The sequence below is a fragment of the Thunnus maccoyii genome, chromosome 19, assembly GCF_910596095.1.
Source record: "Thunnus maccoyii chromosome 19, fThuMac1.1, whole genome shotgun sequence".
In the NCBI taxonomy this organism is placed as follows: Eukaryota; Metazoa; Chordata; class Actinopteri; order Scombriformes; family Scombridae; genus Thunnus; species Thunnus maccoyii.
In genome coordinates, this window is record NC_056551.1 from 1,950,545 (window position 1) to 1,969,774 (window position 19,230).

Below are 19,230 nucleotides of genomic sequence, written 5' to 3' on the forward strand. Positions count from 1 at the left end.
AATGATTTCTATTAGCTTGCAGTCATTTATTTCTATCATAAGAAGGTGTTCTCTATGGAAGCCAGAGAGACTGGTGGTTAAAGCTTTTCTAGCCCTGTTATCTCAACATAATCACGTCATTACTTCACAGCTCATATTTAGGTTTTTACGGCCTGTTTTCCCCAAATAATGTATTTTATGACAAAATAATCTGGACTCAGTGTCTGCTTACTAGCTTCTTCCAGAGCTTTCAACCACATCTCACAGCCTCCATTAGCGGATGGAGTTTCAGTTGTCACTTACAGCTTTGACAAATGACTGTCAGATGTAGTTGAAAGCTCTGGAAAAAGCTAGTGAGTACACCTTGAGTCAAAATTATTTTGTCAAACTACTATTTCCATGGTCAACAATGCAGAATGTTTTTAATGATCTTTAAAGTTGCATTTATTGATTTTTTGGCCACTTGGGGGCAGCACAACCAGCTGTAAACAAAACAGTGATAGATTTTATAAAGTTTTGGTCTCCGCCAACTCCCGACAAAAATATCTGGCTCTTTAGCCACTAGATGATCCACTATGTTCACCAGCTAGTTGCTAACTTTAGTTCTGTCTTAACACCCACCCAAGTGTCTGGTAGTGTGACGTATATCTGGTACCTGCCAAAAGTGCCTGTTTAGACCTCAGAGCTCTCTGGAGTTATCTAGATCTATGTAGGCCTACTGTCTGTGTTTGTTTACTGCTAGGCAGGCAGTGTACAGTGGGTTCATCAGCTGTTTGCTGCTGCTGAAAACCAACTTGATGAGCATTTACAGACCAGAAAAACAAAACAATCAACTAAAAGAGGCTAAAAAGCTGTGTAGAGCTGAGGGGAACTGCAGAACTGGTGATTGTGCTCAAGGGGAAAATTAATGTGTAGAATAAAAGAAATAATAAACACAACAGCATTGCACAGAGAACCAATAATTAATGGGGAAAGAAAATCGTTCATGATGTGTTCATGATGACTATTAAAAGGCGGAAGATAAGAAATGGGTCTTAAGACAGGTTTTAAAAATATCAGTTGAGGGGGTGGGGATCTAATGAGAGGCTAACAGAGATGTAACCTGGTGCCAGTCCATGCAGTGCTTTAAAAACAGATAAAAAATCTTAAAACCAATTCTGTACTTTACTGGTAACCAGTGAGGAGAGGCCTGTGCAGGGGAGATGTGGTCTGTCTTCGTGGTACCAGTGAGGAGTCTCGCTGCTGCATTTTGAACCAGCTGCAGGTGAAATAAAGCTGACTAATTCCTATATACAGCAATAATGTATTATCCTGCTTGATTGTTGGCAAGTGGCTTTAAGTATTTTTATTTTGAACCAATAGTTTGTGTTCCACTGTTGTTCTCAACATACTCAAACATGCAGAAAAGCACTGATGAGGACACTGCATCAGAGCCATACTGTTTTCTGTGTACAATATGCACCTTCTGGCCAATCAGAAACAAGTATTCTGCAGGAGTCTGAAAAAGTAACCCTGATGATGTCACAGTGATGTCATCAGGGTTATCTCAGCTTGGCTATGGAGACTATAAATGTCTCTTTTACAAACTAGGGATGTAGAATTTGAAACACAGGATGTTTACCAGCCAAGTGGGGTCTAACGAAAGATATAATTCCGTTGCATTTTGGGAAATGTAGAGGACAGTGTGGAACTCAATTCATAAAGACAAGACAAAGCATCAGCATACCTCGGCCCCTGCTGCTTCAGTTCAGTTTCGCAATTCCCCCAACTTTATAGATGTAAAGTAAGAGAAAAGTTGAGATCTTCAGACAGCGGGCCTAGAAAAATTCATCATCATCATCATCATCATCATCATCATCATCATCATCATCATCATCCACCATAGCTGCTCTTGGCTTCTGTTTGTCAAAATATTTGAAAAAGACTGGACTTCAACTTTTCTTATTGCCCAGTCCCGTTGTGTGAACTAATTACTCACAAACTGTGCCGACCTCTGACTTCATCCTTTTAGCCGTGAGTTATAGTTTGAATTTGTGTCGCTTTTTATGTTGCCTAAATGCTTAGATTTTTGCATATCATTTTCAGTGTTGATAGTGGAATTAAGAAGGAAAGAAAAACTTGCTTCATCAACCATCTTTTTTCTGAGTGAAGATTAAAGGTGAGCTTTGTAATAAAAAGGAATTTAGAACTGAAATCATCATCATCCCTTCTCCCTGGAAACTGAAGAAAATCCACAATATCCAGTGCTGCAGTATCTGCTTATTACAAATCTAAATACACTCACACAAAATTAAAAAAAAAAAAAAAAAAAAAAGAATAACAGTGCGTGCCATGGTGGTGGGTGTTTTTTTATTTTATTTTATTTTTCTAGTGTTCCAAAGATGTTGCATAAGATTTCAGTTTTATGTGATGTTCAATCCCAGAATGCCATTTGTTCAAAGTATTTCTATGTGCAAATATAGACCATTGTTACTGTGAACACCATAGAAATGAGATGCTGTGAAAGTCATTTTGACAGATAGTACTGAACAAGAATATTTTTATAAATGATATCAAACAGTGCCTTACCACACAGAATGGTTGACAGTTATTTTAATCAATTTGTTAATGACAACTTTTGTTCTATGCTGATAAAAAAAAAAAAAAGTGTAAGGTAAATGTTTTGCATTCGTAGGAAGGGTGGAAGTTTTGAGTTTGCATCATATTTAGACAACTTACTGTATATCCTGTGCACATGTCTTCTTGTTCCATCTACTGTACTTATTGAATTGTGACTTTTCACTCCAAAGTATTGTGCCATGTTTCTACCAACTGTACTTTTCTGTGCAACAAGACATTAAATTTTGCTCCGTGTGGACTCACTTTTAAGTGCCTCCTTTTGTGTTTGTAGTAAAAAATGATCTGGAAATTAAAGATGAAAAAATTGTGCATGCATGTGATAGAAAATAGCAAAAAATACCCATCACAGTTTCACAGAACCCAAGGTGATGTCATTGAATATCCCACCAACAATCCAAAACCCCAAAATATTCTGTTTACAGTGATATCAAAACAGATAAGTAGCAAAACCTCAATGTTATAACATGATTGTTGCTTTATGACGTTATCTAGTTGATTAAATAATCAGACCTACAGCAGTCTGGCAGAGAGTTCAAATAAAATAAGCAGGTCAAAGACCCACTGGGGTTTTAGTCAGTGGGTTTGGGGACCCCCAAACCCACTGACTAAAACCCCACTGACTAAACCCCGCCGTACATGCATTTTCATGTGTTTCTGTCAATTTCAGTGTTATTGGGCCCAAACTAGTGGCTTTTCATCAGAACCGATGCAGACTCACCCCAAAGGCTCGGCTGCGCTGGCAGGGTCACGGCGCACGCCGTACATGCCTCCAAGAAAATATTATTTGACTAAAAAATATGCATGTTCACATTATTTTGGACCATTATCATTACAATATTTATTTAAAAAACACACACACTGTGTGCCATAGAAAATAATCTCAAAACATTTGTGAAACAGGCTTATAGTGGATGATCTGAACAGTGATTTTCTCATCTTCCCGTAGTCAAGCTGCAGCCACTAACCAGCTGTCAAATTCAGAACAGGATTAGAATAGATTTATAATTTAAATATGACAAAATATCGTCTCTACAGCAGCAACAGTAGTGTTCCCACCAGCAGAGTCACTATATAAATTCAATAATATCTCACTGGGAAGATATCAAAATTGTCAGTAAAATAAATAATATTCATGACATCGAAATACTGAATGAAGTTTAGAAAGAATGAAGAACAAAGACATCAGTTAGTATCTTCATCCTGTCCTCCTCTTCCTCGCTCTGCTGCTGATTGAGAGGAGGAGGAGAGGAGAAGACAAACTAAGCTAAACACAAACACCGACAAACAGAGTAGAGGACAGGACAGAGAAGCTAGTGGGACTATAAATGGATGCGTTCAGGTACAGTGTGGAGTGTAGATCACCCGCGTTTTTGTAGCGCTCAGAGCCCATTAGACGAATTTGACTGTAGTTACATTCTCACAGGATTAACTTATTATTTTCTTATGTTCTTTTGTATATTCCAAAATCTTAGTTTAATAATATAAATGAAAGTATAATGGAGATACAGGACTGGATGAGCACAAATTTCCTCCAGTTAAACAGCAGCAAAACTGAAGCTCCCCCTATTGGTCATCTTCCATACCTCATCTCACCTTTGATAGTTAGGACATCTCCTTTCCTCCTCAGTCACTAATCTGGATGTTAGGTTTGACCCTCAACTGACTTTTGATGACCATATAAGACATCTGTCAAAAACCTCTTACTACCATCTCAGAAGCATCTTTAAACTGCGCCCCTCTCTAACCCTGTCAGAGAAACTTCTGTTCCTTTATCTCCTCAACACTGGACTACTGCAACGTGCTCTTCACAGGGATCCCTGGCAGAAGCACTGAGAAGCTCCAGTACATTCAGTGCAGCACTGCCAGGATCCTGATGAGAGCGTGAAAACACAAACATATAACACCAATTCTGTCTTCATTGCACCGGTTCCCTGTCTCCTTCAGGCCCTCAGTACCAAGCTCCACACCGTACTCTGCTGCACCAAGCTTGTTGAACAGCCTTCTTAACCATCTGAGGGCAGCACAGACCCTAGTCTATTTTGAAAAACACCTAAAAACCTTTCTATTCAGGAAGGCTTTCTCTTTGTTATAGCTTATATGTGTTTAGCGCTGTAGCACTTTGAGATTCACTGCAAATGAAAAGTGCAGTACAAATTAAATGTATTATTATTATTGATATTAAACAGGGTGTTTTTTGGTGGAAGGACAAAAAGCCTAAAATCAATCACAAAAAAATCACTGTCAAGAGAAAGAGGGTGTATTTGTATTAGCTTGCATTTAATAGCAGATATCTGCTGATTTGGGGCTAGAAGGATAGAAACAAAGGTAGTTGGGACTGGCTGGAGGATCTTGTAAAGGACAAGAAATAAATTGACCTCTTCATCCTCACTGTGGTATCATCTTGTTCCACCCACAGAGCTAGAAGTTCTCATGTGATATAAAGTTCATAAAAAGATCAGTATTCTGTCAAACTGTTATTAGACTTTCCACAAATCATAGAGAATCAGAGATTTCACTATTTGAAATTCAACATAAGCACTGTCTTACAGTATGCCTCATTAAGATCCATTTTCTACAGATTTCCCAATGGTGATCTTAATGGTGAGACAGATAAACAATTCAGGTGTTTAGCCTCTGCCACAGGTACTGTCTCGGGTCTGTATAGGATGTTGATTGACTCCTCTGATCTCAACATTCAGACTTTGTCCCAACAAAAACAAGATTTAGGAGTTTCACTCACCTCTGGAGAGACATATCCAAGTCAGTCAGACTCAGAGGTATACAGGTATTCTTTCACAAAGCTTATATCACTCCCTTCACACTTCAAAATATAGAACCAAGCTCCTCTGGTCTCTGCTGGCATGGTTGTGGACAAGTGGCTACTTTGACATACTGCGGCACTGCCCTGCTGGACAGACGTGTTTCATTCAGTTTCAGTAATAATGAATATGAACCTCTCTCCTTGTCCTGATGTTTGCTTGCTGGAATCTAGAGCTGTAAGCTAAAGTCAATAAAGACAGGATAGCAGGCTTAGCACATTTAGCTGGTTTGAGGATTCAAAGGTCAAACTGTTCAACAGAAACCTGGTTACTAGTATTTTGAAATCTCATATGGAACTAACAGCTGATATGATCAGCGATACTTGATACCATTTTGGAATGAATTGGGATCAAGTTGGAAATATGTTTTAACATTGTGTATTTGCAATTAAATAACAGACCAACACTGTGCAGCTCTATTCAAGATTATTTTGAAACTTGGTTTCCACCAATACAGACAATGAATTTAATATCAGGAAATTATTCTTTTTTGTGCTAGAAACTGTTATAATGGACATCTTGGTGGCCTAGTGATGAAGATGCATATCATAAATCTTTGGGTTGATTTCCTGTCTGTTCCTCTGTGGTCAACCTATACAAAAGAGGCTAAAATGCCCCCAAAAAATCATCTTAAACTGTTAGCTGTTTCTACCGTTTGTTCTGATAATTGGTTTAACTATGTTCAACCTCACAACAGGCATCTCTGAATAATTTACAGTTCCGCAAGCAACTTTTCATGCAAGTGGACTTTTTTAAACTGTCTTTAAAGTTGTTGAGCCACAAATAAAACTGTCGAGTCAAACTACTTAAACACAGTAATGAACAAAAACGTGAACTCGAACACTTTTATTGTAAACCATGGAAAAACATGCTATTTGGGACAGGAATTCTGAGGGATAGTGTTGAGGGGGCAAGTTAAATCAAGAAATAGAATGTACAAGTATTTTAGGAGGTGTCCATCGTCTGTACAGTTTCCTCCACCACGTCCAAGTTCAGCTGGGTCACCACCTTCGTCAAGACACCGGTGGTTCCTCTTTTGTATTTGTAATCACCAGCTCTAGATCAGGGAGAAGGAGAAGAGTAAGTTTCACTTAAACCCATCAGTTACATTCAATAAATTTTTGTTTGGGCTTGTTTATTGTGGTTCCACACGTCTCAGAGAGTTTATCTTCATCAGCACAGCACACCACTTCACACAACTATCCAGCAGAGACAGCCATGCACATTATGTGATGTGAGCAAGCCAAGTCCATCCATATAACACTTGGTTAGTTCTAATTACAGATGAGTGAGAGAGGCGGCGGCTGTTGACTGATACCAAAATACACTTCAGTACTCACAGCTGAGAGGCTTCAAGCTCAAATACTCTTCAAGCAGAACAAGCAACAAGACAACAAGTCATCCACAAGTTCATCAAGTGATAGTAAAGTCAATGAGTCACATGTTACAACATGCTTTGTAATGATGTGAGATGACATGCAATGTACCGCTATACACATGCATTCCTTATATCACAGATAAAACTGTTGACTCCAACAATTAATCAATTATCAATACTGATGATAAAGTGCTGGAACTTTACTGTATATTATACATTAATTTTTAAAAACATAGTTATTGAGGTGGAATCTGAATCTGTAATCCGGTGTATAAATACAGCTGGCAGCAACTGAGGATGAAATACATATAAGATACGATAACATATAAGACCTGCTATTGTAAGCTCAGTCCCATCCAGTCATGACCTTTTTAATCTGCAGTTGAAAACTTGTCTAGATGCAAACTGTGAGTAAGTATATATATATATTATATATTAATCTTGGCTAAAAGTATTTAATGACAGTACAGTCAGAGGAAATACAGTCGCTGAAATGCTGTTAAAAAGTGCAGAGTGTTTTAAACTCTGGAAGTCTTTGCTGTCGGTTCAGGAGTATTTACATATAATCACAGAGTGGAATCATTATGAATATATGTGTAATATTTAAACACAGTTAAACAGTTAAACACAGTCCTGACATGAAACTCTGCACATTACTGATGTTTGATGTATTAAGGAGGAAATGTAACAGCGTGTCTGACAGCTGCTTCATGTCACATCAGACAGAATCCAGGAGAGTGATTGCAGCACCGTCTCACATTTTGTTTAAAGTTTGTCTTTATAATAATTGGGTCCCAAATTTAAGGCCTGTAAAATATTTTTGTTCAAGTCCAATTTTTTTAGTCCCTTGATATTTTTTTAAATTTTCACACTCTCAAAAAAGCCTTATCTGGGAAGCCATGTTTAGTTAATATCTTGAGAAGTATTGTTCCTAGCCTCACCAAACTTTGTAGGATGGAAGACAAACATGTTCTCAGTATGACTGAACCATTAGATGTTTATACTTCATGCCCATTGATTTTCTATAAGGCCCTAGATTTGGAAAAAAGTGCAAAATTCCTAAACGAGCATGATATTGAGGGTATTATGAACCCACATGGTATCAATCATTATTGTTCTTCAAACACAATCTTTTATTAATTTGTGCCAATATTTGAAGTCTCTACCACTAACGGACATGAAGATATTATGAATAAAACAAGGTGTGGTAGCATTTTTCGGTCATTTTCATAGGACAGAAATGGTATATAGCTTGATGTAAGGTGATTTAGTATACAAAGTGTCCTTCCATGTTCCCTTCATAGATAAATACACATAGGCATTGTTTTAACTCTCTATAATGAAGAAGCAGGGTCTTCCCTTATTATCTATACTTCCATGTGTCCCAGCCTCTGGAATACTGGTTGGAGTAAAGAAATCCATATTTTCTTATTATAGGTCATTATGGCTGGATGATAACGATACCTATCCTGATACAGCACATTTGAATTCAATGAGGAAAGAGTTTGTTCGTGCCCAAACATGGCTTTCCAGATAAGACACTTTTGAGGCTATAAAAACGAAATAATATCCAGGGGCTGAAAAAAATATGAAAACAGAGGATCTGTACAAAAATATTTTACAGGCATTGGTTTTGGGAGCCATTCATGATATAAACAAAGTTTGAATAAAATCACAACCTTCTGTGGTTTGACACAGAATGACTGAGCTGCTACAGGTGGAGACACAGGAAGAAAGTTCACACTTTCACTTACTCAGAGTTACAGTCATCTCTGTTTCTGGAAATGAAAACTCAAAGAGTTCTTACACAGACCCCGGTGTGTTTGCTCACTTTCAAAATCAGTGATTTTAAGTCTAATCCCCACAACGCTAAATTTAAGTGAGAAAATGTCATACAGATACAAAAATAATACCCAGGTTGCATGTTGGGAGTCAGAGGGGAATAATATGGATGAATTAAGGTAAACCAGTGTTTTTCCTCACCTGACCCCCTTCTTGTTGGCCTCATCATGGGGCCGGATGTAGTCCACCTTGCTCTTGGTGATAACACACAGGTCAATGTTGCTGCCGGAGCCCAGGTCATTGAAGATACCTGCAGCGATGGCGTCACGCACCAACTGCTTGGCCTCTTCCTCCTTTCAGTAAAAACACATTTAACATCATTTATGCTCCAATGATTAACAGACCTGCTTCTTAGGAATATATTACATGTGAGTGGCAGGTTGTACTTGCCTCCATTTCAGGCTTGTAGCGATCCTCAAACACTGCCATAGCAGCCAGAGACCCGGAGCCTTTAGAAAAGATAAAGAAAAGCTGCTTCATTACATCATCCACCTGACATCAGCCGTGTTTTCACCAGCATGGCTGTTGTCTAAAGACTATAGATCTGATTCTATAGACACTATTAAGTCAGATGTCCTTAAACCTCGCTTCCATAATAAATGTTGGTATAACAAGTAAATCTCTGCTGTGCTAATGCACTAATCCCGATTCAAATTATGTTCCATCATGGTGATAAACAACAAAACTGACAACTGTTAACCCATCAAGATTGTGACTGAAATCTGAGAAGCATGTAGAGAACAGTGGTGTTCATGTTTGTGTTGAGACTGACCCATGGTGACGTAGGGCAGCTTGTCAGTGGAGCCATGAGGGTAGATGCTGTAGAGGTGAGGACCGTTACAGTCCACTCCACCCAGGACCAGAGCAGCCCCGATGTAGCCCTGATACCTGAGAAAACACACACACACGCACGCTCATATCTGACACTTTCTAACTTGTTAAGACCAACTCTAAAATAAAACTACGACTCATTTGGGAGTATGTGACACTTTGTGTTAAGTCCCTCGACATGCTGTATGCTGATATAGACTGAGGAACGTACCTGAAGAGCATTTGCTTGAGCATGCGGTTGGCGGTGGCAACGCGTGGCAGTCTGCCTGTAGAGAGGGAGTGCAGCTCCAGGTTGGAGGAGATGATCTGAGTGGTCATCTCTGTGTCTGCAGCTGTTCCTGCTCCACAGCAGCTGGACAATAAACACAATTAGATAGCAGTCTGTGAGGTGTGCAACATCTCAACTCCATCATTTCAAGCTTGATAATGAGAAAACTGTACAAATCACATAGCTCCTTGAAGCCCTAATGTGTAGGAAATACAAATACTTGTTTTACCACCGAAGATGGTGACTGGACAACACGTCACCAACATTCTTCTTTGTTCAATGTTTCACACAATGTGAGTGCTACGCAAACAAACTCCCCAAACTGTCTGACTGTAAACCTGAGCTCCTGTCACTTACTAGATGTTGGGGGAGATGTAGTGGATCTTGGAGCAGTTCTTGTCTGCCACTACCATGCCCTCAGTGGCTCTGGTGTCAGCTCCCAGGACAACGCCGTCCTTCACAAGAGACACAAAACATCATTTAGATTCAGTAAATGCTGTTTTTCAGCAAAGTGGAACAATCAGCTTGTTGATGACACCTTCATGTTTTGTCATCTATGTAGTTGTGTATTTGCTGGGAAGTGCATAGCAACAAATGAAGTTCAGACAACTCAGCAGGTGTAAGTCACTGAGCTTTTCTGTCCACTACAAGTCTCCTGAGGCTTTTTAAAAAACTAATTTACAACAAGTATTTTAAGTCAATGAGTATATTCCTATTCAAACTATATTAGGATTTTGAGGTTCCATTGAGATATTATCTATCTATCTATAAATAAATGTCTCCTGAGAAAAAACATGCACCAGGAGAAAAAGAAAAACAAACTGCAAAAAAGGACAGAATAAAAGAACAGCATGACCACTCTGTGCATGCATGCTGGCCAGTGTGTTAATACACTTTATGCAGTATGTTTGAATATGCATTTATATCATGTGATGAACAATAACCCACTCACCTTGTAGACAACACCACAGATGGTGGTTCCTGTTTTACGAGCAGCAGGCAGGCTGTAGCCCACCTTGTTAGCGTCGCCCTCCAAAACTGCATTTCTAAAAAAAAAATTAAAAAAATTTAAAAAAATTGAAAGAAAAATTGGAAAAAAAATTAAAAAGGCACTTTTAAATAGGCACAAAAATCAATTGACTCATCTCCATTTCTATACTTACTAAACTCATCTTTATTTATAGCAAAGAGAGCATCACTTTTGACAAATCATGTCTGTCTCAAGTCAATCTATTTTAAATCAATGAGTATAATCTTATTTATACTATATTAGGATTTTAAGGTTCCATTGAGAGAAAGATAAACAATTAGATAATTAAAGTATATTCTTATTTAAACCATATTAGGATTTTGAGGTTTTATGGGATGTGACCATTTGGGTATATTAAAAATATTTATAATATTAATTATTATATTTTTAAATGTGAATTTATTTATTTTTAACCAGCTTCTGCAGCTTCACCAAGTTACATTTAAGACATTTCAAGACTATTTAATTTCTGTTTCAGAGTCAAAGCATGAAAGATATCACTCAAAACCATTAGGGATCATAAGACTTAAAATTATTTAGCAGGAGGAAAAACAATGAATGAATGGATGATAAATTTAACAGTTAAAAATAACTCATTCATTTAATGTTAGAGTCTGGAACAATAACCTGGCAGGTTTAGCTAAAAATCATATACACAAAAAACATTTTATAACTAACATTATTGCAGGCTACTAAATATTAAAGATCTTTGTGAATAAAATTTAAGAGTTATAGAAAAGGCCTTCTAAGGCCTCTATTTTATGGAAACCTAAATCAATGCTTCTTTTAAAAGGACTTTTCGAACCAGTGGATATCGCGTTTAACACATTTCGCGTTTAACGTGTAAATAATATTACAGCGAGGAAACTAACAAACTAACTAACTAACTAATAACATTTCATTATATTTAACTGAACATTTGATGAACAGCATTACGCTCCCAACAAGGACACTTAACACTATAAACTGTAGAACTGTATTAAAGTTATAAGCGCTTTCTAGTTTATAACATGTTTACTCTACACTGCCTTCATACAGTGTTTTCTGTATTTTACCGTTTTTTTCTATGCAGTTTGCGGTGTGGTTGTTTTAACGTTATTTATTAACAATTAACATTAGCGGGCTGAGTATCACCGTTCCGCCCGTAGCTTTCCTTATAAAAACAAATTAAATAAAATATAATGACCTACTCTGTTTCGGTAACGTCACTAATAAACATAAGTTAAATGCCTATTATAAAACATATATTTTCCTAGTTATCATAAGTGAAAATTGAGTTGACCTAAACTTTGATGCTAGCGTGTAGAAATGCCTGAGTCATTGTATGGAAGGCAGTAGTCACTCAACGTGAGCTAGCATCACAAGGAAAGCTCTATCAATAGCCATCTACTACACACAACGTCTGCGTTCAAACGGTAAAAACTTCTAAAACTCCTTGGTGTTATTATTCCAGTCTAATTATCCATCCATTGAAAGGCGCTTTACCTTTTACAGTTTTCGAAACTGAAACCCCCGAGAGGTGCCCGGCTCACTGTCAATGTCGCCATCTTGGTGAATGTGTTTCCGGGAAGTGAAGAAAGCGGTTTATTATAGATGCTGCATTTAAGGACCTTTGGTAAAGTTGTACTTTATTGTTCCAAAGCTGAGGAAAATCATAACACACTCGCATGTTTTGTTCTATAGCAACAAAACAAACCCCGAAAAGGTCCCATTAACCACAGTTGTCCTGATCCGGACACGTTCATTAACTACGCTATTGACTTGAAGTTAGTTATCTTTATCTCATTTATCTCATTTATCTCATTTATCCTCCCTAAAGACCTCTTAAACTCGAGCGCTCCCTGCTGGCTCCCTGCTGCTCTGCACCATTCATATGAACATCTTTGGGTACTTAAATATGGGCCTATTTGAGTCATCTAAGTGAACAGTGATAAAAGTGTGAGGAATGGGAACAATGCTACACATAATATAAGGGGCAGAAAACCTTTTTTTTTTTTTTTTCACCATAAACAATTTAATACAATTTTCTTTTTTATTAAATGTGAAAATAAAGATAATATTATACAAATCAAAACTGTGACAAAAAGAAGAAAAAAATGTAATGTAGTGCAAGTAGCTCTATTGTAGTGCAATAGATGAATAATATTCAGCAATAAGATGAATGACATTGAAATGAAATATATCTTTGCTCTTCCAATCTCAACCTGTTGACTATAAACCACAGTTAACACTATTGTCTTGCACCAGGCAGTTTATTTTTTAACTCTAGTTTAGAGTTATTCAAAGAATCTATTGTCATGTTGTTGTGACCTGGTTCTTTGGCCACAACAAACAGGGGACACACCATGTTGAATTTTAACAAAAGATAATTTATTAAATCAAATTGAACAAATTAACGACTTAACTCAGTTGTGTAAGGTGTGCATGGGTGACAGATGTATATGCATGTTGCAGAAGAAGAAACTAAGGTAACACAAAGCAAAACAGGTGCCTGTAGGGAGGAGCAGAGAGAGCAGCAGCAGAGAGGAAGCTGTTAGGTGCAGCCAGGCTTTACGCCGACGCCATGTGTTCCCAGTTGGTACTGATGACCCACCTGTTGAACAAAGCAGATAGATAGGTAAAAATATTCTATACTGGGTTCACTTTTTCAAAACATTCAGCTTGATGTGACGTCCAAAATGCACTAATGCAACCAAAACACTTCATCCATATTTCAGGGTCATCTCTTGTACCAGAACACTGACAACATCTGTCTCGTAACAGAAACACTCATTACACAATGATGTAAAAGACACAGTGGAGGGTGCTACCTTACAGTATATCTCACAGAAGTGAATCAGAAATGCTACAATATGTTTTTTTTCTTTTCTTTTTTAGATTTTTGTATCTTCAGTTCCAAGTATACAAAATTAAACTAAAGTAATTCCAGTGATGCGACACAAAACTAGCTACAGATATAGAAATACAAGAGTGCAAGTTAACCCTGTCTTCTGCATTTGGCCACAAGTTCTCATCACACCTTGCAATACACCTGGGAAAGACTCCTTTTGTAAATATGCCCAGACATCCAGCATTCACTGCATCTGATCATGCGGCTGGTGGTCATAAACTTTCCATCTCCATGAGAAGAATTCCTCTGTGGGGTTGAGGAATGGAGAGTGAGGTGGAAGGACTGGCTGTAAACCATTCTGCACCACTTTGTCAATTACAAAATGTTCTGGATTCATCTCACCTGCCCTCTTTCCTCACCTGATACAAGTCTTTCATACAGCCTAGATCATCAAGGAATGAAATGAGATTTAGATGTAGATGTAGCAGAAAGTAGCAAATGTCAGTCTAACTTACAGTTTTATGCCTTAAATTACATGTTTAAATGTGACAGATTTTTGCTTGGAAAACCAGTGATAACAATGTGACTGGTCATGAATATTGATCAGACATGTAAAAACCATTGAGTACATTGTGGAATTACAGACCAGATGAGGTGAGTTTGATATTAGCAATCCAAAATCCTCTAATCTGGCAAGGCGCTCTGGGTTTTTACTAATATAGTATCAACTGCCCCCTTTCCTCACCTGCCACAAGTCTTTCATAAAAGTCATCAACTAATGAAATGAGGAGCTCAGTGTTGTATGTCCAAATTAGGAGTTTTTGCATTTTTATTTTTCTGTTCTCTTTTTAGATGTAGCGGAAAGTAGCAAGTTACAGGAGAATTCACAGTAATTTTGTGTTAGGATTTAAAATGTAAATTTAACAGTTTGACAATACGCAAGCATGTGCAAGAAAAAAAAGGACTAAATACACAAAGGTTTAGTGGTGGTTGAGTTTGAATGACAAAATAGTTCATGTATTTTGAAAGATGTGGTCATTGAATGCATCTTGTGTCAAAACAATAAATAGTGATCAACAGTTGAGAGTTGTAGTGACTTCTGTTGTGCTGACTGTGTGAAGAGTTTTGAAAAAGTGAACTCTGTATTGAGAAATGTGTTACCAACTGTTAAAACTCTAAATTAACCAAGCTACCAATGACAATTTCTATCTTTAAATTAGCTGTACTGATGCAACAAACTTTGTAATTCTTTGATTCCATGTGTTATTTACTCTATTTCCCACAACTACTGATGAAAAGCAATCTAACACACACAAGTATATATTAGCAGGATCCCTTTATTTTTTTTTCAGTGAAGTATTAAACTATATTTGCACAGTGTTTATTTTTCACTTTCTGTAAAAAGTTAACTGTACTGCTTCGTCCCAAGCAGTTGTGGGCCTGTATCAGTGTGTATTTGGGTCACGCTGCCTTGTTTTGTCCTTGAACAGGACTGATGCCAATTTGATGCCAGCTGGATGTCAAGGTCTCCAGTGAGGTGGACGAGATCAGATAGGGCGCCTCCACACAACAAGATGAGTGCATTATGTTGATTAAGCCCTTCATTAAAGCAGAGTGGACAAAACAGGTGGTTGAAGGTGTAATCGGTGGGATCTCAGTGGTTGATAACAAAGGTTTAATGTGCTCTGACTTTAATCTGCAGGAAGTGTGTCTGTTTTCTCATCATCCACTGCCTTCATGTTCCAATATATTATCTTGGACTAAATAACAAGATTCATGTTTCACAGCATGTAATATGTATTCTGAAGGGATGTGTTGCAAATATTTGCAAAGAGCTAGAGCTTGTTTCCAAAAACCAAAGTTTGTGTTCACGCTGCACCTATTGACATCAGCATCATTAATCTCTTCATATCTGCAAGGATGACCAGTGGCTCCATCAGAACTCACGTTTTGTGGCTAAACATTGCTTAAACTCACAGAGCTTTATTCTAACCTTAATTCTACTCCATATCTCAAAGGTTTCTGAAATACCACACATGTCAGACTGGGTTTTTGGGAAAATTATACAGCAAACATGTAATGTAATATAATGATATAATCAATCTCTGACTTGGATTTGAATATTTTTTATCAATATGAGCATCATATAGTTACAATGAAAGAAGACAGACACAGAAGACACTGTTTATGCCATTATGTCACACATTTTATTTCTTAATTCAAAGCTATTTAAAGTGGCAACATTTTTATATTTAAGTCCCGCTCCACTCAACAATATGTTTCTCTTCTTGTTCCTACAGTTGAATGTTTGAGCTTCACTGTGCAGGATGATGTATGTGCAAAGTTTGAGTATGGAAGGTTGTTTTCACATTCATCTGCGAAAGTGGGATGTTTCTATGTGCTCAATAAATATCCAGTTTTAAGGGGTGGGCCTATAAGCATTATGTGACATCACAATTTCCAATTCTGGTCCAATATTCAACGTATAAAAGTGTGATTGATGTGGAAACTTGAAGCCTCCAGTGCACATATATTGAGAATGGACTTTTCAGTTAATTAGGAGACATCTTGTGTCCAACAGTTAAACTTCTGAAATCAAGTATATTTGCATATTTATAGTTTCTGGACGATTTAATGGGGGACATGGAGTAGATACAATGTATAGACTCATACAAAAATAATCCCTCTCAATCATCACTTATGACTCACTAGAAGTGTGTAGTGGTGTATTTATTTACAGAGACTCTGCCCTCTGCCTGTATTTTATTATTTTTATATTATTTTGCTGTGTTTGGGAAGCTTCTGGGTGTCAACCTTTGGGTGGTGGGTGTGTAGCCCCCAGCCAATAATAGCATGCAGGGTGTGAGGTTGGGACTCATAGTGTAGTGACCAGGTTACATTGCTATCTCCTCTCTCTCGTCTGCTCTGCTCTGCTCTCTGTCTCTGTGTCATGGATGTATGAAGAGCTGCAGGTCTGTGTGTCTGCTTGACCGAGGGCGGGGCTGAGCTACACTCACGCAGAGCAGAGAGACCACAGCAGACAGGATGAAGCTCTGTATTCACACAAAATCCAGCAATGTGACACCTTCCTGCAGGGTTGTGTGGAGATGTGGGCGCCGCTTGCTGTCTTCATTCATTCTCTAGCTCGCTTGACCACTTCTTTTCTCTCTCTCTCTTGCTCTGGTGTCAAGCTGGGGAGAAGAGGCCAACTTTGAATGCTGTGTGTTTACAGACACCAACTGAGAAATCCCGCATAGTAAACCTTTAAGGATTTTAGCAAGATAATTTAACTTTTTTTGTGGGAAAACCATATCAGACACAAGTTATTATTCAGAGTACAATATTTTATATTCATCTTAAAGCATGTCTAGAAGAGATCTTTAACAATGGATCTCATGACTACTTCTACTTGAAAAGTGGTCACTGATAGTGACAAACCCACAGAGAATTATAATCCACTCTGCAGTTCCCCTCATCTCTACGGAGCTTTTACATCTTTGCTCTTTACATTGGTTCACTCAGTGCTCTCATCAACCTGGTTTCCAGCAGCAGCAGTGAGCAGCTGTTTTCAGTGAAAAAGCTCTGATAAAGCCACTTTACACTACCTGCCAGAACAGCAGACAGACCCAGTTAGAGTCTAGCTGGTAAACACAGTGGAGCATTTAGCAGCTATATAGCCAGATGTTCTTTGTGAAGCCCAGAGAGAATATTCGACTTATATTCATTAGGTGAATACAAACATAACACTGAATGAATGCTAATGTTCTGTGTTCTGAGTAATGCTCCGTGTCTGCTGGACGTCTAAATGGGAAACTGATAGCAAGTTCCCTATATCAGCTTCAAAGGTGATAATATGTCAGTATTGTGTTTAGAGCTTGCTTTGCTGCCCCCAAGGGTCCAGAAAAGTCATGGCAAGTTACACAACCTGCTTCAAGTTTACATTTACATTTAATAATTTGGTGCACGTTTTTGTCCAAATCAACAAACAAAAGGAAGTACAATTCAAGCCAGATTGATGAGGCCTTCAAGAATAAGTGCCTCAACACTCAGTTCACGTTCAACCTGACGCAAGACACAAAACCTGCAGAGACGCTCTCACCAGATAATGCCTGATCTTTCTGATGTTATGTCCTGTTAGCGACATGAACGAGTGACAGATGCAACATAGTCAGTGGAAGTTAGTCGGTCTTTGTGAAGCCAAGATTTCTAGCTAGACTTCTAGACTTTGTTGGACAGAGCGAGGTGGAACAAAGCTGGACATGGGCACAGATTTGGGACATGTCCTTACCAATGTTAAGGTGTTGCTGAATTGTTCCTACTAACCGATCTCAAACAATCTTGCCATTTTAACTCCACATAATGTTACCGGTTAGATCTTTGCAGAGTTGCCAGGCTTTTGTGTTTCCTGCAAAAAAAGTTGGTTATTATAGTAAAGAGTGAAAGGAGATACTCCTCTGGTTATCTGACAAACCTCAACTTCAAGGTGTTATGCATTGTTGATTACTTGCAACCCTGTGTTGAATGACCAGTGGTGACTCTGAAGCGGGTAGTATTCATAGTCTAAATGTTTTAAACATCACAAATTTGAAAACGTCAGACATAAATGAAAGAACTTTATCACTGTTGGGGTAAATTCCTCCCATAAGAGAATTAAGACATTAGGTCCTTTTTAAAGAAGAACTGAAGTGTCAGTAACAGCTGAGCTTAGCTAATAATCAATCCAAAGACCAATCTTCTTTGACACTATTAGGACAAATATTTATTTAACCCCATCCCTCCTCTTTTCAGAGTGGATAAGTTATTACTGCATGCACTGTTTAGGGGAAGTATAAATAAATAATCAGTAAGGTCAACTTTTTGCAGTCAGGCTCTTAATGTATGTATGTATGCATATATGTATTTGTGCATATGTGTGCACTTGAAAGAGAAAAGAGAGATAGAAAGCAAGTGCACACACACAACTGTTTATTTTCGGTGTCTGATAAAAGAAAAATGTCCTTACCAAAGTTAAAACCAAATCTATGTTTTTGGAACTGGATATTGATGTGCTCAACAGAGGGCCTGGCTGAGATCACCAACAGCTCAGTCTTAGATTGAGATGAAGGAGACGTTTCTTCTGATTATTGATTGAGGCAGGCTGAGATCTGTGCTGAGACAATAGGTTCGTCTAGCAGGAAGGACCAGTAGAACTGTGTATCATAATCATAGCAGTGGTAAAAAAATCTAGAGGAGGGGACCATGAACAGATCCTTGCGGTACCCCAATGGAAAGGAAATGACACATGGACTTTTTGAATGATCATCCTGTAAAGTAGGACTCACAGCAGAGCAGCGCTGTACCCACAGGATGCCGACAGGTCCAGCAAGATGAGAACTGATGATTGGGCATCACTTCTTACTGACCTCAGGGATTCTATCACTGACAGCAGTGCAGTTATTCACCTCCTGAATGCAAAATGCTTTGATAGAGATAAATGTCCTTTCTATTCCTTTAAAAGTGAAAAGTTGTTAGTTACTTCATAAACATTTCATGAACAAAATGTCAACACATAAATCAATACAAAGTTTAAAATGGCTCAAATGAACACACAGCAAAATAATACACAGAATACGCATGTGATATGTATATGCTCTT

At 38.0% G+C, this 19,230-nt stretch overlaps 1 protein-coding gene across 1 annotated transcript; it reads right to left on the reverse strand.

Annotated features, from left to right (window-relative positions):
• Positions 1 to 6,248: 6,248 nt before the first annotated feature.
• On the reverse strand, positions 6,249 to 12,356 carry psmb7 (proteasome 20S subunit beta 7). The gene is made up of 8 exons (XM_042396145.1): positions 12,252 to 12,356; positions 10,689 to 10,782; positions 10,094 to 10,191; positions 9,680 to 9,820; positions 9,410 to 9,525; positions 9,028 to 9,086; positions 8,779 to 8,930; positions 6,249 to 6,474 (listed from the first exon to the last, which is right to left on the reverse strand). The coding sequence occupies exons 1-8, from the start codon at positions 12,311 to 12,313 to the stop codon at positions 6,363 to 6,365; spliced, it is 834 nt and encodes a 277-aa protein (XP_042252079.1). The 5' UTR covers positions 12,314 to 12,356; the 3' UTR covers positions 6,249 to 6,362.
• Positions 12,357 to 19,230: the final 6,874 nt, after the last annotated feature.